This window comes from Rhopilema esculentum, chromosome 16 (assembly GCF_057945365.1).
Source record: "Rhopilema esculentum isolate cy_ngs chromosome 16, ASM5794536v1, whole genome shotgun sequence".
NCBI classification, from domain to species: domain Eukaryota; kingdom Metazoa; phylum Cnidaria; class Scyphozoa; order Rhizostomeae; family Rhizostomatidae; genus Rhopilema; species Rhopilema esculentum.
Window position 1 is genome coordinate 1,446,853 of NC_142830.1, and position 22,120 is coordinate 1,468,972.

General features: G+C 35.3%; 1 protein-coding gene across 4 annotated transcripts; it reads right to left on the reverse strand.

Moving 5' to 3' along the window:
• Nucleotides 1-2,688: 2,688 nt before the first annotated feature.
• LOC135682143 (transient receptor potential cation channel subfamily M member 3) lies at nt 2,689-21,469 on the reverse strand. 4 transcript variants are annotated; one of them, XM_065196893.2, is made up of 23 exons: nt 20,847-21,102; nt 19,363-19,451; nt 16,701-16,860; nt 16,045-16,209; nt 15,155-15,337; nt 13,346-13,505; nt 12,609-12,792; nt 12,356-12,476; nt 11,616-11,682; nt 10,968-11,071; nt 10,238-10,378; nt 10,009-10,065; nt 9,336-9,428; nt 8,928-9,148; nt 8,243-8,441; nt 7,150-7,386; nt 6,676-6,804; nt 6,229-6,474; nt 5,802-5,976; nt 5,237-5,369; nt 4,826-5,003; nt 4,420-4,528; nt 2,690-3,998 (listed from the first exon to the last, which is right to left on the reverse strand). In XM_065196893.2, the coding sequence occupies exons 2-21, from the start codon at nt 19,440-19,442 to the stop codon at nt 4,949-4,951; spliced, it is 2,910 nt and encodes a 969-aa protein (XP_065052965.2). In that variant the 5' UTR covers nt 19,443-19,451; nt 20,847-21,102; the 3' UTR covers nt 2,690-3,998; nt 4,420-4,528; nt 4,826-4,948. The 4 variants fall into 4 exon arrangements, with proteins under 4 accessions (XP_065052966.2, XP_065052965.2, XP_065052964.2 ...); XM_065196890.2 differs by lacking the exon at nt 20,847-21,102 and adding an exon at nt 21,120-21,467 and having other exon boundaries at nt 2,692-3,998; XM_065196894.2 differs by lacking the exons at nt 6,676-6,804; nt 20,847-21,102 and adding an exon at nt 21,120-21,469 and having other exon boundaries at nt 2,689-3,998.
• Between the last annotated feature and the right edge of the window lie 651 nt (nt 21,470-22,120).

Genomic DNA, 22,120 nt, shown 5'->3' on the forward strand with positions numbered 1-22,120 from the left:
GCCTGGAAGTGGAAGGAGGACAGCAACATCCAACTGAATCAGCAAGAGAGCCATTTTCAGCACTTCAACTTTATACTCTAAGCATAATGTTATACTATTCTAAGCAAAGTTGATTCAGAGGTTATTCTAACGTTAACGTGGTTTTGTTACTGTTTTGTGGTGTTGTAAATTTGATTTGTCGTGTTGTGATTTCAAATTTGTGGTGTTGTTAAATCATAGGTTAAGGTGGTAATTTTTGGGGCATGGAAATTTTTGTGACTCAATTTCTAGGAAGGCACATTATTTTAATGCTAACCAAATAGATTTGGGAGTATAGATCAAAACAGCAGAAGGGCTCAACCCCCTCAGCTCTGACAAAATTTTTGCTCCAATACATCCATACTTTGCTCCAGCAAAGAACAGGAATGATTCGCCAAAGATCTTAGGCATAGAACATCGGTACTTAGCCAATCTTGGTGTAATTCTTCGGAAGAATTTTGGCATAATTCCATCGGCGTGGTCTGACTGTGCTAGTTTTTTTCCGAACATTTGCTGACGTGGCGAAAACCATGCGAGATTAGCCCTGACGAACTTTGCAAAATAACACTGGGGGCAATGCCCCCTCTCAATAATTTGCGAAAATTGTGTTTGAGAATCCTATAAGCGCAGTATTTTGTAAGGCAGGTAAAGGAAAATCTATATTTCTATCCATGTCCCCCAAACCTGTTTCGCAGTCTACGAGCCTGCATAAAAATGAATAAGTTTTAAATGTCTCCCATTGTGAAGTAAACAAGAAAAAGAAAAGAGATACAACTGGAAGACTTGGATGCATGACAATCTTTATGGTCATAGAAATGTAGACATGAATTGATATATGAACATAGAAAGAAATGACTCGTTATTCTTGAAAGTTTCTTACTGAGAACATTTATTTACTTTCTTCAATAGACAAGACAGGGTTTTCTATAATTGCATTTAGATATTTGTTCAAAGTTATGTGTGTCGAAAATGCTGGGCTTGTCGCTAAAACTTGAGAATAAGATCTTGACTTTTTGGTAATTGGAAACTATTACGGGATGGGGAATTATTGTAAATTAAAGCTTACATGTATTGCCTAGGATCTTCCTTTCGACAAACTTGATATGGCAAGTATTCTAGATGTATTTCTGGCCATCCCTATAATGTCATATTTCAAAACTCTTGAACAATCTAAACATATCACCCCTTTCCCCACTTTCAGTAACGTTTCGCTTGCCCTGCCTATGCTATTGATGTTACCATCTTGGTTGCTGCACAAACAATAAATTAACATGGCTGCTCAACCATTGATAGGAAAACCATCAACTCCTATTAAGTTTTGACTGGAAAACTACATATCAAGATTTTTTTTGAATAGCTTAGATATTTCTTGAATAACTTCGATATTCTATTAAGTTCTACCCTAGGTACCAGAGCCACAGTGATCGAAAAAGGTGACCCCTCTAAATACCATTCGCCATTTTTATCACTGAGGCCCCCCTTTAAAAGTCCTTCAGCTAGAACACAATAATTTTTTCCCTCGCTATGTCATGATTTTCTCTCATCCCTTATTCTACGTCAGAATTGAATTTCCAGTGAAAATCAAGGATTAATTTAAGATGCACTGATGACCAATTTGTGCAGTGATGAATCGAAAATGTGCAGCGATGAACTGAAAAATGTGCAGTGCAGTGATGAATTTCTTCACCTTCAGTTTGAAATACTCCAAATACTACTGATTACACTACTGAGACAAATGAATACAAACTATAATCGAGAGTCAAATGAGATAATGGAATCAAGCTACGAGTGAAGCTCAACTAAAACAAATGTTAATAATAAAAATAATATACAGTTAATCACAAATGCCTTTGAATTTGTAAATCTGTATGCTAGTTATACAACGTGGCAAAACTCAGCCAACTCAGCATGAGTTTGCGCCTCCCTTTTTGAAACGATATTTCAAGTAGACTATATTATTATTAGCCATGTTGTTAGTTGATTTGAGTTTCGCAAACGTGAATCAATGTTGTTTGCTTTGAGATGATTGTGATACTACGACAAAGCGTCAATTGACGTGTTGAGACATTCGCTTTGTTTTTTTACGCGAGTAATGGCATCGCAGCCCCTTTGTGATTTTTCTAAAGGAAGAATAGTTCAAAGAGGAGTCTAAATGCCTGTCAAAGGTCTTGGAACATTAACAAAATATATGAAATGAAAGAGAAGTAAAATTTATTTTTTAAGAACACAATACCAGGCACCACGGAGCGTTCAGAAGATTGGGGGTCTTAAAAAGTGGGGGGCTAAAACCGTATAAAAAGAGGCTTTTCTGGTAGTTTGATACTTAATAGTTGGCATATTTTGCAAAAAGTGGCTAAAGCTTCCATAGCCACTCTTGTTTACCGTATTATATCATATTTTTGGCCCCAGTAGAGAGTGGGGCTTATTAAGAAAAAGATAAAAATCCACCAATAAAAAATTTAGCTTTGGAATTTCAGCAATTATTGTTTTTAGAAAACTCAAACACACCTGTTTTGGGCATAATAATTACAAGATTTCAATTTCATCCGAGTCGAAATCCTAATAGATTTGCATAAATACTGGTGTGGCATCTTGAATATTTAAATTGTCAATACCTTCAAATGTGTTTTTATATAATTCTGTCAGTAGTTGCAGAAAATTTTCCAAATTGAAACAGCATAGGTTGTTGCAAAGGATTTTTCTGGTAAGATGTATACATAATCAGTATTAGCTGTAGTTAGGCTGAATTACACTGAAACCAAACTAAAATAAAACCTTTTTGTTCCATCAAAAAGAGGTTCAGTCAAAACTTAGCCACATCCCTATCCACACCCTATTTGGCCTCGAAAATCGGCGATTTACGCTGTTTTGTGCAGTGATGAAAATTCCTTAAATTAATGCCTGGTGAAAATTATGATGACCTGGACTAAGGATTGTTGATCCCCCTTGTAATCTTTTACACTTACGCCTACATCTTTAGTAGTTATTAATTAGAATTAATAGCAATATTCCAATAACGTCTTAAGCCAGTATAAAAAAGTGATGCAACAAACAACTTTGAAGATACCCGTAAACTAATCATATTTTTGTATTATAGTTCTTTGTTAATGCTGTAGAAAAATGCTGGACACTACACATATACATAATGTTACAAAAAAGTGTTACAAAAAAGAAAAAACTTAGGTAGCAGTATCTAGGAGGAGTAAGTAGGAGGAATAAGATAATTTCGATATTCATTTTAATAAATGATTTGCTTTAATTAGCTTGAAGCTACATTCATACCATTAACTAGCTTTGCAGCTATATTCATACCAATAGTTGCTACTCGCCAAGGAGATCATATTCTTTTGTACGAAAGATCGATGACCTAACCAAACCAGTCATTTTGTCTTGAACCAAAAATGTTCAAATTGTGCCTGATTATGTCTAGGAGATTTTATCACTTATCTCCTTGCTTTAAAACTTTATCCCCATTTTTATGAACCCTCTCTGGAGATTGAAATCAAGCCACCCACTTTTCTCATCCAACTATTCAAAATCTAGCAAAATATTATGCGTTTCAATGGTTAGAAAAATTAGAGTACCTGAGTTTCTTATGTGCAACAAAGAATAATGGAAAATCACAGATCTTAAACATTTCCTTAGTTCTTTTTTTGCTTACCAGACAGACTGTTCGCATTCATGAAATTAATAACTTTTCGGAAATAAATTTTAATGTTAATGGACTAAATATTAAGTTGATTGGCAAAATTTTGACGATTTCAATACAATGATTAATAATGTCAACCTAACTGCTAGAATATCCTTATAAACCTTTAGACCGTATCAAAATATTAATCTAATAAAAATCATTAAAAAGTTGACAGTTCATGCTTGAAAAAGGTCAGCCTGCGATTTTCTTCAGGGCTTTTGTAATAAAAGAAAATGACTTTTCTGTTCTTTCGTCAAGCTCTGCAAGAGTTTTTGAAAGATTATCCATCCTGAAACAAATTGAGAAACGAACATCAACTAAATTAGAAACCAAATATATCTGCTGAACTAAAAAATAAATTTAGGTGCTATTCTTATAAAACTTTCTCTAAATCAGTTTTCGTCCTTTCTCGTCAAACTTGCTCCAAACAGTTTTTAAATATCGATGCAAACATTTATCGTACCATAGGTTAATTGATATTATATGGAATATTACAATAGCTTTCCTGGCCTCTTTCTTTGGCTTTTCTATCATTATTGCCCATAATTGGAAACTTTTTAAAGAAGATGACAAAAGAAAAAATGACTCATAAAAAAATTGCAAAAAAATAGCTCCTCTTCAATATAGCTTTAGAAGAAATTATAAAACGTACAAAATCTGTCAAATACGACTCAAAATTTATTAAAAGCCTTAAATTTTGATGTATTTACCTTTCAAACAACGAAGTCATACTTTCTCTAAGATCTGAAATTTTTTCCGGCTCTCTAAGAAAACCTCTAGAGCAACGATTTTGAAAATCTTTCATGTCCAAAATTTGATCTAAATAAATTAAAAATGAATAAATAATTAGTGTAATGAAATGGAGAACAGTCTGTATCTCACCCAAAATGAAAAGTGAACCATGCAAAAAATTAAACAACATTAATTTGAAAAACATGTTAAAAAAAAGATGATGGGTCTAATAAAACTCTAAAAATAATTCTTTACTTCGCAACTGTGAAGACACATAAGAAGAGTATAATAGACAAGAAAACCTTTCTGTTTGTAAAAGTTATAACTACATAAAATGTAATAGGAGTAGATATTTATTTGCTAATAAAGTAATGTTCTGAAAACCTTTTCCTTCCTGTACGTAAGATCTGTTGGCCTCATTTTTGCACAAATGAAAGAGAATCCTTGGAATGTTTGTAAATATCGATAATGGCATGGGTAGTGCTGGCTTGTTCTTGAACTCCATAATCATGTCGTATTTGTCATACTTCCAGAGTTCTCTTTTATATCTTCATAGATATTGCTGTAATAAACAAATACAAAAAACTCTCATGCACGGCAGAATAGAGTTGGCCTTTCATAATAAAAAAGGTTGAGAGCATACAAATAAGAAATAGCTTTTAACAATGGACGACGTTCAAAAAGTATCAACATAAAGACAATATTGTATTTTAAAATGACCTGTAACATAGTTATTATATGCAATCTCCACTAAACAATCAGATTAAACAATGCAAGTTTAAAAACATTTCTTACTTGAAAACAGCTATGAGCATGTTTAATAACAGCACATTGGCCATTAGCAAGTAAACACACATGCCAATAACAACGATGATTTCAGTTGATTTGCTGATCTTCTTTGTCCCGTACACTGTTGAATTGTTTGATACTTATGGGTACAAAAGAAATTAAAATTAAAATTGGTGATTAACTTGATTGACGCAAACTGTAAATGCAATGCACTTATCAGAAGACAGGGTATCCAAATCGGAACAGAGTCCAGAAGGAATGGACACAAGTGGAGTCACATGAAAAACGATCCCACGGAAGGCAAAGGATAACAGAAGAAATCAAAATACCCAGCCAAAACATAGATGTCAAGACCTATTGCCTAAATGTTATATTACCAAAAATCTTGAGCAAATTAGAGTTAATGAAAAAAATGAAAAGTAACTTAGATCAATGAGTTGCAAAAATAAACATTGAAACATAATTGAAACATTGATAGATCAAGGAACATAAGCAATGAATGTGTCAAAAATGAAAAAGAATTTTTAGAAGTCGATTGCCTAGGTGTGAAGCGAATATAAGTGTTACCCACGTGAATAACTATTGATCCCGAGTTCTCCAAACACCAGTAGATATGGCCGAAACAGGAGCTGAAATAGGATTTCCCAGGAAATGTCAACCTCAGGAAACAGTAGTGTGTGCATGAAAATCCCGTATGCAATGACAGCAATCACGAGCACCAGTACAAAGCCGATCATGTGAAACATCTATAATCGTGAGAGGGTGATGATTCTATGTCTTCGAATTGAGAATAAAAGATTGAGAACGAACTTAAAAACTGAGGAAAAGGTGAAAATATCAATTGGAAAAATTAAATTAATTGTAAATAAGGTATCGGCTCAGAATGAAAGAAATATGATGCTTAAATGTTCAACTTTATTTCATCAAATGCTTGAATGAGTTGTTTAGACTCATTAAAAAGCAGTATTGGTTTGAATTAAATGTTAGCAGCGTCATACCATTCTGTAAATCATGATGAGGTATGGTCCAAGAGTGTAGAACATCCGATAAAACTGAGCGAACTTGACGACCCAAATAACGAGATCAATTGCCATGATGGTCCTTTCTGCAGTTTTGAAATCATAGAAACCAAATGCAAATCCCACGTAGAACAGTGTTATTGCCAAAGCATCGAGTTTATTCCAAACGCTTTTAAACCAATCTCGTAGTTTCAGCCAAACGCTTCTTTTTCTTATCTCTGCAATCTGAAAAGAGCGATCATACTACTTAATTGGGGTTACAATAATTAACGTTTTGGAGCAATTTGTAGACCTGTCATAGGGTGGGATGATGAGAAGCAAAGTATCATTATACTTTCACTTCAAACACAATTTAACTTGAAAATTGTGAATATCTGCCGATTTAGGTCATGTGTTGTCTTTATCTGCTGTGTTAGACAGACTTACCTCACGAATTTCGTCGATTGCCAATGACGTTACTATCGTGAAGACAATATACCGAAATGGGTTGTGATATTGGCCTTTCTTCACAAGAACATTGTAGGCAAACAGTACAAGGAAGAGTGTAAAAATGAACTAGAAGAAGAAAATTTTAAATCAGTTAATCAAGAAAAAACGTGTGATGAAGAATGCGATATTTGATCCTATATACTCAACAATTCTTTAAAATCAAGCTTGGACAAGTGATAATGAACAATTCAAATAAACAACTCGATAGAACATTTGGACCAGCAATATATCTACGGCAACGTTTCTCTGTTAAAAGAGCTGAATAAGAAAGTCTTTTGAAGAATGCCTTTAAACGAGAATGCATATTAGCCTCTCTTGTAGGCATAAAGTTGCTTCAATATCAACAGTCTGTTGTGCGATTAAATGCAATATCACTCAGACTGTTCATAAACATATTTCTCAAACACATACCTCGTGAAGGAAAAGCTTGCCTTTGGGGACGAAGACAAAGAAACGAAAGAAATCAACTATATTTTGTCCCCAACGTTTGTGCCTTGGAATCTTGACTTCATCAGTTTCGTCTTTGTTATCTGTAGGGCGATACTTCTCCTCTCGATCTGCAGCCACTCCAGCATGTGACTGGGCCGGTCTATGCCTGCTTTGAAGTTTCAACTGAGCCAGTGTTGATTTAACCGTATTTCTTTCACACTGCATTGATTGAAATTTTGTTGAATAGAAAAGTACCTGACTGAGATGTGAACTTTTTTTCAATTTTGGTACGAACTTTCACATGCATATTGTCAAAAATGATTTACTACTCTTTAGAAGGAGAGGCATTGTTTTTATTAACCTCAAGCATAATCGAAACTTTCATAACCTCAATCAAAGAAAAAGGTCGCCTACCCTATGCAAAAACATGACACGATGATTTTTTCTTTTACAACGTGCTATTTTGCTGATTATGTGGAATAGACACTGTCTCCAGTTCAAGACTTCATTGTTTTAAAAATGGACAAGATCTTTTGAGACCATTATTAAAAGGCTCTTATCCAAAGCAAAGTTCTTACATGGTCTTAAGGCAGGGCACAGATCACATTATCAACGGAAGAAAGATAGTGGATTCAGTAAAGTCTGACTAGGAAAAAATGTTTAGATAAATATTTGGATATATATATTTCACCACAACTGGGAATATATATCTCCTAGCGTAGAGTTTTCTATCTATGTTCTGACGTTTTAAGTCTGAAGAGTGTCAGACGAAAAGCTTTTGTTTACTCAAATGTTTGCTTTTTTCCAAAGCCATTTTCAATTTTTGTACCACCACAAGATTGTTTGAAAAAATGTTTTCTTATTTGAAAAGTTTATTTTCTAAAGTTAGTCACAAATAGTTGCTAAGAAACAGCAAGAAAAGAAAAGGTAGAGGCATCATTCTCAACAAATTATTTGTTAAAGCTGTTGGATACGAGGAACATCTCAAACTTGCCAGAAGGAACAAACCAAGTCAAATGTCTACGTTTAACCAAATCAACATTTTGCTAGGAAAAACAACAAACCATAAACTCACCTTTCCAAGCCAAACGTCTTCTAAATAGATTTGGCAGCACAAATGGGCAACAAAATTACGTGAAACACCATTTGCAGCAAGCGTGACCATATTATTAAAACCCCATAGTGGAATGCGAGATTTCACAACATCTAAAGTTGATTTGCAGTTTTGTTTGTAGAAAAATGATAGCAACTCGACTGCTCTCTTTTCGTAGGTCCTACAAGAACAAAAATGTTTTCTAAAGCTTTATTTGAAGCTCTAAGATCAATTTCAAGTGAAATGCAAAACCAATGCTAGCAAAAAGGGTTCTGCACATGCACTTTCCGAATTTCTCATTTACACTGGGAAAAGTTTCTTTTTTGGAGCACAAGTTAACAGCACATTATTTTGTTGTCTCTATGTTACAAAGGGCCCTCAAAACTCTCATCGACATAGAACTTAGTGAGGATTCGCATATTAAATGCTTAAGAAGACGTTATGCAGACCGCTGATGGAAGAAGAAAAGTGAACCTTAATTTCCTGACAAAATTATAACTACTACAGGTTTCTTTGGAACTGACTAGGCATTTCACTTTCACATCAAGTAGAAATTTTACTATGTTTTATGTAATTGAAATTCATTGTCACACGTTAATTTCCTTTAATTCATACGTTAGTTTCTACATCAAGCTTTATTACAACAGCAAGCAAATGGCCTACTCACTCTGACATTTTTTTCAATTCCTCGCAGTCAATCTCGTCCAAAGCATCTTCTGTTGCCAATCTCTTGTAAATGCGAAACAGCACAAGTGCATTTTCGAGTGCCTTATCGGTTTCGAACTTCCAAAAGCATTCAACCATCCCATGCATTTTGTTCAATGCTGCCCAAATCATTAACTGTTGAGAGGGTGACATTCCCACCTCTTCTTCATTTTCAAGACTGACCTAAACATTAAAATCAGGTAAAAACCTGAAAAATTTGTTTAAAATAAAATCAAGTAAGTAACTATTGCTGAAAAAAGATTTCAACTGGAAGCTTTAACTTAATATACCATAACGCTAACTGTGAGATTAACACACTATATGCTAAATTTGAATACTTTGTAAATAAACAATAAGAATTTCTTCTTACCCTCTCAATAAAGCAGTTTGTATAATCCCCTTGCATCAATTTGTACAACAGTTTATCAAGAATTCTCATATCAAATTTTCTTGAATTTTCTACCTAGAAAGATGAAAATCATTATGAAATCGAGCTCGATTTGCTTTAAATCTAACATTATCCAAAGCAAATAAAAAAGAGGATCGACGAAGCATCTACAGAGACGTAACTGTACTTTGTTAACTGGGGTGCAGTCTTAGAAATGAATCGCACAATAACTTTTCTTCGAATAAAAGAAGAACAGATTCTTTAATGATACCTGTCATGGTATGTCACAAAGCAGGCAAGGATATGATACTAGTAGCAACAGTGCATTAAATTGAAAAAGCTATAATCAAATCTCGGCCAAGAAGCAAAGGATTTGAACAATATAGTTTTCATAATAGGTAGATTCCAGAACCTATTTCGAATCCTAAAGATTCAATACGTTTAAGTAAACAGAAATTAAAAAGGGCCGATTAAAAATCGTCCCAGGTTTTTAAAAATTCATTTCAAGCGTAGTTCATAAATATTGATATTTCAATCTATTAAAATGCTTAAAATGTAATTAAAAATGTCAAGGCTTAAAAGATTTGTCAGTAGTATAACAGTTTGCTATGAAAGAGTTTATTGTGTTTTTTGTATCTGTTTGACAAATTAATACCTGTTTTATTTCATTATTGCTTAACAAAGTTCTCAAAAAACCCCCGTGTAAGCATCTCTGAAATGAAAAAAAAACAAGAATAAAAACTTATTAAGAAGTAGATATATATAAAATGTTGTATAGGTATATTTTGATGAACCAGGAGTAGATAAAGAGTTAATAATTAAAACAGATTTAAAATAGGTTTTGAAAAATTACGTTGTTTGAAATTCGATATTTGAAAGCATACCTTTTTGTATAACTTCTGAAGATAGTTTTTCTCATTGCTGAAGAATTTTTCCAAGCTCACTCCATAATTTAGCAAAAATTCAACAAACGTGCCTTTTCCCGTCTTTATTGACTTATAAAGTAATCCCTCCAAATAACCTGCCTAGGGATAAGAACTTTCAGTCACTTCTAAAAAATGGGGAATTTCAAAGAAATTATACTAAAGAAGCAATGATTCCCTGTCATAATTTTGGCCCATTTACAGTCTGACTCTATACAAATTTCAAAAGAATTCAAAGGCCTCTGTTTTCTTATATACATGCCTACAAATCAAATTTACAAATTAACCATTATAAAACATGAAAACAGCATCCATCAAAATCATAATCCTGGCTTTACATGAATAAAGAGCTACTCGATATATTTGCGTAGTGCTCTATCTGTTTTGTTGGCCATGTCCCGTCGAAGGACTTTATAGCTGCGAGGTTTTACGTGTGTACTGTTTGTGGCCTACTCACTTAATGTAAAGCCAAGTTGAATGAATAGAACAGCTGCTAAAATAATTCAGCATAAAGTATATTTTAACCGTGACTTCGTCTTTTGAACATAGCTATCTGACTTTGGTTTTCGGACTTGGCTACTTTGTCATTGGCTTTGTAATTTGACTGACACTACTTCGTCTTTTGAACTTTGTCCTATCTCAATTTTAGCCTTGGCTACAGCTTTAAAACTACAAAATTTTACTGACTTACATCTTTTCCACTTGATTGTATATTGAGCATTGCCGTCTCGATTTCTCCAAGTTGAATGGCTAACTGAAGTTTTTTAAATCCAATATCTCTAGCCGGTGACGAACCTTGAAAGATATTTATTGAATAATATTACCTGCTTCAAAATACGTCTCAATATTCAGGATAAAATAAGTTCTATCAAGATAAAAATTTCTTATTTGCGTGCAAACAAAATGCTTGCCAACAAATTTATTTCTCCATTCTTACAATGGCAAGACCAGGTTAGAAAAGACACTGGTCTTCTACTAGCAACTTCCATGATCAAGCTCAAGGCATGCTCAAGATCGCCTCAAATGGGCTGCCATTGTGAGAGGTGCCAAGGGCCACTAGGCCTACGCCTTTGATGATGATGATGATGATGATGATGATGATGATGATGATGATTCTTACAATTAGACAAACAGAAAAGTGGAAACTTAACTGAAAAAAATGAAACAAACTAGCAAGAATATTGTCCAACAAATGAATCTGACAGGAAATCAGCGACAGGGGCAAACTCTGAAGACGACATAAAATCTAAATTTTCCAATTTATAGACAAAAAACCCTATCTTGTATAGCAGGTATATCTGACTTATATTTTTGAAAAATGAAACAAAATTAAACCTACTTTTACAAGCTTCGACTATAGCATGATGAAGTCCATATGGATCTCCTTTTGGATCACATATAATGACCTAAAAGTTATGTTAACATAAAATAAACAGAAAGAAAGGCCGTTTAGACAAATCATAATACGGCATTTATTAAGAACAATATTATAGAGCACATCAAATCAACTTACGGCCTCATTTTGAAAAATTCTTCAAATTTTTTTGAACAAAATTTTTACCTCAGATTCGGATTGAGGGCAAGGATTTCAGTCTAATTGGAAATTTTTATTATTCTATTGCCCGCGATATTGATTTAATGACAATATGAACAAAAAGATTTTATCAGGGACTTGACTGTGATTAGAGAGTAGGGGTTGAGCAAGCACAAACAATATGGCAAAATGTATCCAGCCTAAAATTATGATGTTAAAAAATCTGAGCCTAAAGAATTCGTTTGGAGAAATTTCCAAAACGAGGCCATAAGCTGAATTAATGTATTTCAGAGCGGAACTGCTCTTGGGTTTAAAGTAGATGTGATACAGTCTTTACGCTTTGTAAGAAATAAATTTCAATCACACTTTAGACACTAATGCCAAGATGTGTAATGACCATCCTTAAAACTACTAGTTGGATAATCTGTCTCTGGCTCACAGCCGTGGAAACGTAATGTTCTTGAAAACAAATCGAAGCGAATTTAGTCAGGAACTGCCTGATTGTTTGTAGAATAACTTGAAGTAAAAATCTTTCCAACCCATACCTGAGCGTTGTGCTCCTCAACAATTTTTTTTATTACTCCCCTGAGCGTATGAAGCTTCTCAGGACTGACATGCGCAAACGAATTTGCAGATGATGCAGCAATGTGGTTTAAGAGCTTGTGGCTAATAAAAAAGGAAAATATCAGATTTCATCAAAATGTATTTAAATCATGGGATAAAATTTAAACTTATCGCAACAAAAACCGTAAATGCTTTCACAATAACAGATTGTATAACTTCCTTTATAAACATTACCCGGTTTTTCCTTCTTCTTTGTGAGCATCTAAGGCATCAACAAGAATATCTGCTAAGCCTCCACTATACTTTAAAATAACGGTCGGTATCACTGGATGGCGGGCAAGATTCTCTTTCATCTGCATACAGGCATTGTATCCACCATGGACGAGTAAGTTTACACATGGTATCGATTTCGAATCAGCTTTAAAGCAAACAGGCAAGATATATTATACATTCGATCTTCTTTTTAATCTGAATATAGAAGCCTGGACGATTCCCCTTTAATTTTAAAGTATCTCCAAGCTTTGACTCTGCAAGTTATAAACTTTTACATTTCCTTATCACGTATCTTTGCCGGGTCTTATTCAGTTCGTGATTTTAATGTATTGCACATCGCGTTAATTGTTTCTTTATTTCAAGTGTCACAAATGCTGCTGCCTATATACTTTTGTTGAAATGAAGTTCCAAGAAAGTCGCATATAATTTTGTCAACAAGATCAACAAACAGTGGAAGCAGTAGAAGCGGTAGGGATTTTAAAAGCAGTCATAAAATCTTTAAGTAGTCAGATACGTCAAAGAATGACAAATATTTATACAACTACAGTCTTTATCAAAGATTATGGTTTGGAATAATTTTGTAAATAGGAAAGATTCGACAAATCTAGGCTTATAACCCAACACTCTTGTAAAGATTAACTTAAAGGCAAACTTTGAGCGTTGGATATTTACGTCAAATAATATTTATCTGATAATACCAGGACAGTTGAGGAACTGCTCTAGTTTCGCTCTTAGTTTCCGTTCTGTTCCAAATTGATTAATCGTCCCATTGTCAACCAGCAAGAACTGCGTGTGATGCCCTTCCAAAATTGTTTTCTCCTCCAACATGTTACTCGAAGGAGCATAAAGAACATCTTGCTAAAAAGCATATGCAGATGGCTCAACTTTACATTGAAACAAGGAGGACAGGAATAAAACAGTTTGTATAAATTGACTTCAATTAAGTTTATGAATGACTTTAATAATTTATAATTTATAAATAATAATTTAATAATCGTACAGAACATTAACAAAGCTACCATCATAGCACGGGAGAGAATTGTAATAACCAAAAATGGCGGTCAATTATCACGTGCAGTGTGTTGCTGCGCTGCGACGCGTAGAGACTAGATAAGAAATATAAGATTATATCTACAAATAAAATGCATTGCTTTGCTTTACGTTCAAAACAAAAAGAATCTTCAGTACATCAACAGAAGCAAGAACTATTAATTTTTTAACACCAGTCATTATATGTTTGGGAAACTAACAGCTTCAACTACTTATTGCTTCAAGCTGAAAAGGCAACATCTCTGGCCTATAACGATGCAATGATGCAACAAACAAGGTAATTTTTCAAGGAGCTGTATCTCAAAAATAAAGCTTGGCCACATTGGATAGGGAAATAGGGTAAGCACAGTTTTTCTTCGGCTTTCGACTGGTATAAGTGGTTTCTTTCTAAAAATGTTTTTCTAGAGGTGCAAAAACTTTTTAAGGGTTTTTTCTCAAGATAGTAACAAAAGAATTAGCGAATGAACAGCGTCAAGAAATTATGTTTTATCACAATGTAGGAAAAAAGCTATCATTAAGTTGCCAATATCATTAAGGTGCACAAAAACTGCTGCTTTCAAAATATGCAAAAAAATTGAAAAGCAAGAAGCGCAAAAAATTTGTCACGGTCAAAAACAACACGAGCTCTCACGATATCAACACCCGAACATACCGCCCGAACCGATTTGCATCAAAACTGGTTTGCGTCATTGCCCAAAATTGCATTAAATTTTCACAAACAGTTGAAATTTCAATAGCTATTGGTAAATAATGCAAAAAAATTATAGAGATTTGTAAATTTATCCTCGTAGCGATCGATTTTAGCAAAATTTGCAGCGGTAAATAAATAGTGTGGCTTAATGGCTCTGCACTCAATGATATGTCTGCTTTGCAAGAAAGTTTAAGATTATCTAAAATGTTACCATATGTCGTGCATATTTTAAAATTGATCGGTGGCATCTCCATGCAAATATTTTTCCCAACTAAGAGTAAATACGTTGTATTTATCTTTATTGAAATAATATGTGTGTAAAGAACGGGTTTGTAAAAAATAACTTTGTTTTATTGGTCCATTTGAACTGTGTCAGAGTCACCTGACTTTGCTGTTCATCGCTCATTTGACATCAGTTGATTTGCGTAAGGCTTGTAGCGCAAAGGTTTCTTATTGTAACAAAAAACGATAACAGATAAAAAATGCAGAAACTTTTCAACATTTCAATGTCTTGGTTCAAGTTAAAGAGTACCTAGTTATCACCAGCCTAAATTTGTTTCTGTATTTCTTTATCGACAGCTTAAAAAGACCTTAGCATCCTGTGATTTTTAGTGCATGTGCACTACAATTCTCCCCGGTGCTTACCAACATAATCAAGCAGCTGACAAACGAGGCTGCTATCAAAACGAGGCAAATAACATAAAAGATAAAACAAAACAACAAAGTTATCAACGTTACATTTACAGAAACTGCCTGATAAACTTACAATAAAATCTTCAGAAGTCAGCTGCTCTCTTTCTGCAATGCATCCCCACGGAGCAATTCCTATGCAAGCATTTTTTGTCGATCTATCTCTGCGATAGTTTTCTTGAAACACTTTGCCTGCCAGTTTCGTAATTTCTGTTTTGGTTGCAGAAGTAAATAGCCAGATGTCTGTCATCGCAATTATCTGTTTTAAAATGTTAAATACATTTTCAAGAGAATGAGGGATGCTTGAAAAAATAATATAGAAAATCAACGAACAGATTTTCGCCTGCAGAGCTACATCTGTAACCGCATGAGGCTACATGTACAGCTGCTGTTTTGCTGGCAAAACCCACAGCAGAAACGTCATATTTCCTATACGATGTAGCAGAAACTCATTTGTTATTTTTCAACATCAAATTGAGACAATCAAATTTGGAGCTTTTGCTCAACTCCGGTATCAAAGATTTTGTTGAAGAATACGCAGATTTTGAGAATGGCAAGAAAAATACTGGCTTTGCACAAAGTGAGGCTTCGTAAAATCCATTGACCAGGCAGTTTTTTAATTCAATTCGAAGCGGCAAAAATGGGACTGTTTAAAGCTAGTTGCATTTCTGGTTAATTAAGCGACAGGGCTGGTGACCTACATCCGCATTTAACTTTTTAATGCGCAAAGGGATTCAAAAGCACATATTATTGACACCTAGTCGTCTTCTAGAGAAATGTTTCAATTCGAAATGGCAGAAATTTGATATTTAAACTGGCGCTAGTGAACAGCCCGCTTCTTCCAATCATCTAGCTATTCTTTAAGACGACTTTAAGCGCAACTTCAGATAAAAAATCGACCTTTCTTCACTAAAATCGCAACTAGCTATTCTTCACTAAAATCGACCTTATTCAGAAGTTCGTCACCTTTGCAAGACCATTTTCCAGTGACTGCTTGATGACTAAGTCAATGTCAGTACTTGAATTTCCTCCGATAATTGAGAGTATCAATTTAGGTTCCTTCAATGACCAAAAATTCTTCATCATATTCCATATAGCTTCAACATTTGTTGAATCGGATAACCGAACGTACTGCAAACAAACATTTATAAATATAAAATGTATAAGAACATGATAAGAGTTATCATACATGTGGTCATTACTTTGTTTTACAAATGTTTATTTTCCTGAAACAAATTGAACACATATCATTGATCTTTTTGTAAATTTGCAGTAATAAATCATAACAGCTTACAAAGTAGCTGAATTGACAAAAATTTAAACAAATCATATTTATGAAAAGTTTGGAAATAAACGTATATGAACAACGTTTGGTATTGATGTGCTGGTATTGATATGCTGGTGCGAATATGGCTCAGTTGTTAGAGGCGCTGACTACAGACCGAAGGGTCAGTGGTTCGAGCCCCTGGCATGACCAAACTTCCCCCCAGAGTGAGGAGAGTCGCCAGTTCTCTATAATTCAAGACGTAGGAATTACAATAGGTAGCGGCGGGCTTGATCGTATGTAAAGCATCATACTTAATATAAACTTCATGTTTTATCTAAAGAAAAATAGGCCCCACCTCTGCTCCAAGGGAAGCATTATGCTGCTTCGGACTAAAGCTGACCTGGCCAAAAGCATTAGTTGGGCTTTCCTTCACATGTCTTATGGCAGACCATTCATTTCCAAAACCACCATCGATCCATTCAATGTGCTCGTAACGTAGACGTCCGCAACAGCATCTGAAAGATATATAGCTATGCAATTATAACAGGGGAGGGGGAAAAATCGTCAAAAACATACATATAGAAGTTATTCTCTTAACAATTATTATCATGCTTCTATATAGGCGTTTATGTGAAAGAATATTTCAAAGTGCATAAGGGAATTCCTCAAAATGATGAGACCGAGCAATAATAGACTTCAAATTTCCCATCACATTACAGTTGTTGGGCTTTGTTCATAGAGTTTTGATAAAATACCAAGTAACAATGCAAAAATACGAAAATTCTAAAAATATTTTTTCTGGTCTAATGAACTCCATCAACAGCTTTTTGGAGCAAATCATAATTTATAACTCGCATGATTTTCACCAAAATCACTCCGTAGTAATAAAAGTAGAATGGCAAAAACACAGGTCGTAAGGAGAAATTTGAGCCTAGCTAAAATGTTGTTAAAAGAGACAAGATGTAAGTAGAATGTAATGGCAAAACAACTAGGATCAGCCAGTCATAGGGTAAGAAAATAAGAGCAGCGTTCAGTACAGTGGCGGAGTAACCAATACAATGGCCGGGGTCTAAGATGTTTTAGGGCCAACTTCTGCCAATAAAATAAATATTCTATTTTAACAAAGCATTGACGTCATAAACCTATAATGCAAAAACTTGAAGCAACAAGTTTAGATGTGCGAAAATTACAAATCAAGATAAAATAAAGTTACAGAAATTTAAAACAGCAAGTTTGCGCCAGAACATGCCTTATATTGACCCAATCGAGTCGGACCCCAATCGAGTCGGACCAATCGTGTCGGACCCCAATCGAGTCGGACTCCAATCGAGTCGGACTACAATCGAGTCGGACCTCAATCGATTCGGACTCCAATCGAGTCGGACCCCAATCGAGTCGGACCCCAATCGAGTCGGACCCCAATCGAGTCAGACCCCAATCGAGTCGGACTCCAATCGAGTCGGACCCCAATCGAGTCGGACCTATACTTGATCGCAAGTAGTTCTTTATGCGTTTCATAACACCTAAAGACCTCTCAATGCTGCATATCGTCATCATTAGAGACAGAAGTTGGCATAGAATTCGAAAGTATGATTTGATACATAGTTTTTTCGATACATTTCTGGCTTACTAAGGCATGCAAAGTCCTAGAACTTAGGCGGGTATTTTACTGGTCAGTTCTTCTGGTCGTTACAAGTGACCAGGGCACAGTAAAAGAATACAACCAACCATTTCATTACCGACAAAATATGTTTGATGCCTTAACACGACATTAAGTTTTCTGATGGACCATAGCTTCTATGAATGGACCGATTCGCAAAAATCCAAATCGTAGGGATTAAAACAGAGAACATTTAAGTTCAACTTGACCGTTTAAAAACTGATGCATTGAAATGTTTTTATCGTCCCAATTTTCTTGAAAGCTGATTTCTTTCAAATTTTTATAGAAAGTTGATTCGTATACACCAATTTGGCTTACGGCCTCGTTTTGAAAAATTCTTCAAAATTTTTTTGTGTAAAATTTTTGACCTCAGATTCAGATTGAGAGCAATGATTTTAGTCTTATTGTAAGTTTTCATTATCATATTGCTCACGATATTGATTTTATGACGACACAAAGATGAAAACTTTATAAGGGATTTGACCGTGATTGGCGACTAGGGGGGTAAAGTTTCCCCCGGAACGATTTTTGCGGTCAAATCCCTTACAAGTTTTCAAACTTCATTTCTCCGTAAAATCTAAAATACAAGCTGAAACAATATGAAAAAAGGTATCCCGCCTAAAATTATGGCGATAAAACCAAATCTGCGCTTAAAAAAGTCGTATAATTAAGTTTGGAGAAATTTCCAAAACGAGGTCGTAAGTCGAATTGGTGTATTGAAATGACACTTTCCTTAACATACTTTATCAAAAAGAGGGGATGGAGCAAAAAGACTTAATTTTATATTTGATATATCATAGATATAAAGGATAAAGTTTACTTCTTTTTGGAGTTTATCACCTATGCACGTTTCAAGGGAATTAATTTTTGCAAGAAAATTTTTTTGCTGACTTTTTTTGCAAATTACATAGATGCTACCTTAGTGCGTGGCCTTTGACTGAGATTACCAAAAAAAATTATAGCCTCAAAATTAAAGGGCCGGTTTGATCCAGGCAGGAGACTTAGGCCAACCATGTGCTTTCAATTGGACAGACACACCCCGATTTCATATAATTTAGATGCAACCTCCGTTCAACAGTGTTATTGTTCAAATACAAATAATTACTAGACATGACCTTTTTCTTCCATTCATCTTGTTCCAACTAATCGAACTTCTATCTGGTTTTACAAAAAAAGGGCTGGCCATTGCTAGATAGAAGTTGGAAGTAGTTACCCGAAACAACCCCTCCCGGACCATCACTTATGGGTAGCTCTTAAAAAATCACATTAAACAAATGAGTAAATATATAGTGGTGCTACATGATTAAAAGTACAACGAGTTTAACAGAGACTTGATTAAACAGGACAAGATATATACCTTTGCTTCTGCGAATCGTCTTTGGTAATGAAATATGCACACTGCTTCATAGAGAATGTACGTTGGTACCATTCCTCCATCTGAGTATTCTAAAGAAAATGTTTTTATTTGCAAAAATCAATATTTTCTAACAAATAACGATACTATTTACTGGTGTCTTAATAGTTATTGATTAAGAAATTGAGAAATTAATGATTAACACCGAAAGATGTACCATATCCTGTGGAAAGATTCATCTAATTGGTTCACACAACCACGACTACCATACCGCTTAGATTGAATACCGCATTAAAGAACGCCGCGGCGTTTATTACAAAATCCGACTTTTGATGCAGCGTTTATCAGAGGGTGGCCTTTAATACAAAATGAAAACTGTGTTTCCAATGGAAAATCATAAGAAAGTGCGATAAGTAAGGTAAAATCAGACTTTAAACAATGCTTTCTTTTCCCAAATAACACGCAATAAAGATTGCATGAAAAATGTATGATGGAAATGACAAGGATTGTCAGTGTCACTGTCTCCGTCAGAGTCATCGTCCCAATGACACAAAAACTTTTTTAGTCATCCAATAGTAAGCATATAAACAGTTCATTATTTCTTGTTTGGTCTGTTTTCTAATGAACGACGCTTTCCAATATGCGGCGTTTAAAAGAGGACGGCTTTTATTACATATGTTTGGTTGAAAGAGCGGCGTTAAAAAATGAGGCGTTTATCAGTGGGCGGCGTTCATTAGAGAGAATACCATAAACGGGGAAATGTACACGGGACATTGGCGCATATTCAATCTCAGTGCCACCGGAACGAAATTCATATTGGGAGGGGGTTGCCCATTGTATTGCTTACCATTCAGTACACTGTTATAAAGAAAATATAGTACAGCTTGATATTTACTGCTCCCCTCCCTCCTTTAGCCCTCCCGCTTAAGACGGTCCTGAATCCAAGTGCCTGAAAAGCGATTGAACTTCGGCTTCAACAGGCAGAAACAAAGGTAACAAAAGGGAGACTATGTTGAAATTTGATAGGGTGTATCGAATACAGGATGTTTAACAAAGTTCTAAGAACACAGCAACAAAGTTCTAAGAACACTGTATTTACATGTTGAGTTGTAGGCAAATTTCTGTAGTTATGCTTGAACAAAATAGGATATGAGGAAGCAAACGTTTCAGAGCCTCATGAGTCCAGGAATATAATATTGTAGACAGCTGCGTTGACAATGGTAGTTTCTAACTATATTTCTGTGACTAAATAATATAAACTCTGCTACCCAGGGCAGGCCCGTCGGAAACGGGGGAGATGGGGACACGTGTCCCATTATAATGCAGAAAATTAAAATGCGCCCTAGAAAGTGCCCTTTTATTCTCTTACACTAAAGGAGTCCAGTTTCAAAAGTAAACTTTCTTCCATCAAGCGCCTTTCTTGTGAAAAAGTACTTTCAAAGTTTTGTACCCCTCCCCCCCCCCCACATGCTTAAGATACTACTTACGTGCCTGAGCCTAGAAAACTTGCTGCTTGACTGATAATGCACTTGGGTTTTTGTCCCAAACTGTTTGTATAGGCCCTATTCAGGGCCGGATCAGCCACTCCTTGAGGCCCCGCTAAATATGTTTGGCATGGGGCCCCTAGTAGCCCTAATCTGGCCCTGGCCCTATTTCGTTCTTCTTCCTTCATTTCTGGTACCCTGAAGAGGAAATGCTTTTATACATATCACAACAAGGCGTCGTATTGGTGAAATCATTTTGGTGAAGTAATAAGATACCTCAAACTGTCCATTGGTGTCCTTTCTCTTCAGAACGTCCAGTAGCACGCTTTCGTTTGATGCGATATTTCCTCCGTTTTCTGAGTTCGCCATAACGTTTACGTTCTGCAAAGACAATTCTGTTACTTTGGCTCTACGTTTGCCATTCCATTCAAAGAAGTGTTACATAGAGAGAAATGCTTGATAAAATTTACCAAATCAGATAACTATTCGCCCTTTCTTAATCTTTTCTGTAGACGGAAGGACTTCTTCCCTTGTGGGATCACTCGTATCAAATGTCTACAAGGATTATTTGGTCCAGACATGAACCATTCCCGCATTCCAGACCATCTGGCCCCCGTTTCAGGGTCATTGCACATGCGCATTATCACTGGAAGCCCTGGCAGGAAGTTAAAGAGTTGTGTGGTCATAGACAGAACAGCTTTGCGAATGCTGTTAATAATGCGCATGTGCCATGACCCCGTGACACTGATTGCCTAAGACGGCATTGCTTCCAAAACAAAGGACTGAATGTTTCGTTTCCTGAACAACTTCCATTTCCAAAGGCCGCTTTCCACTTCAGCGAATTCTTCAGCGAATTCGCCGAGCGTTCGCTGAAGCTTTTGCTCAAGTGGAAACCGGCCTCAACACTCGATCTCCTTCCTCTTTTCTCAATTTATGCGATATTTTTAAAACGCCACTCAAATTGACTGTCTATTTACAACACTACCTAAATGAATCCCAAAAGAGGCTAGCTCGAGAACTTACAATACTTATTGATAATGGTTGAATCCAGAAAGAGTTACCAACTGCTGTACAATTCGGTGAGGTTTGGGCAATGCCCTGAGTTAACTTAATTGCATTACGCGCTAACTCAATGCAAAATTGGTGGATAGAAATGGCTATAACTACCCTAAAAATCACACTTTCTATGACCCAAAAAAGACTCTTTGTAGGTAAGTCAAGAGAAAAGTGTGAGGATTGTGTGATTTCTAAAGCAAGAATTCAGGTTTAAATCAATG

What these genes read in the sequence shown, in the direction of transcription:
- LOC135682143 (XM_065196890.2), bottom strand. Translation starts at nt 21,212, where the DNA reads ATGGCGAACTCAGAAAACGGAGGAAATATCGCATCAAACGAAAGCGTG. An exon ending in ACACCAATGGACAGTTTGAG is followed by an intron (nt 19,452 to 21,119) that starts GTATCTTATTAC and finishes CATTTTCTTTAG; the next exon opens with AATACTCAGATGGAGGAATG. An exon ending in CAATCGACGAAATTCGTGAG is followed by an intron (nt 6,475 to 6,675) that starts GTAAGTCTGTCT and finishes CGCTCTTTTCAG; the next exon opens with ATTGCAGAGATAAGAAAAAG.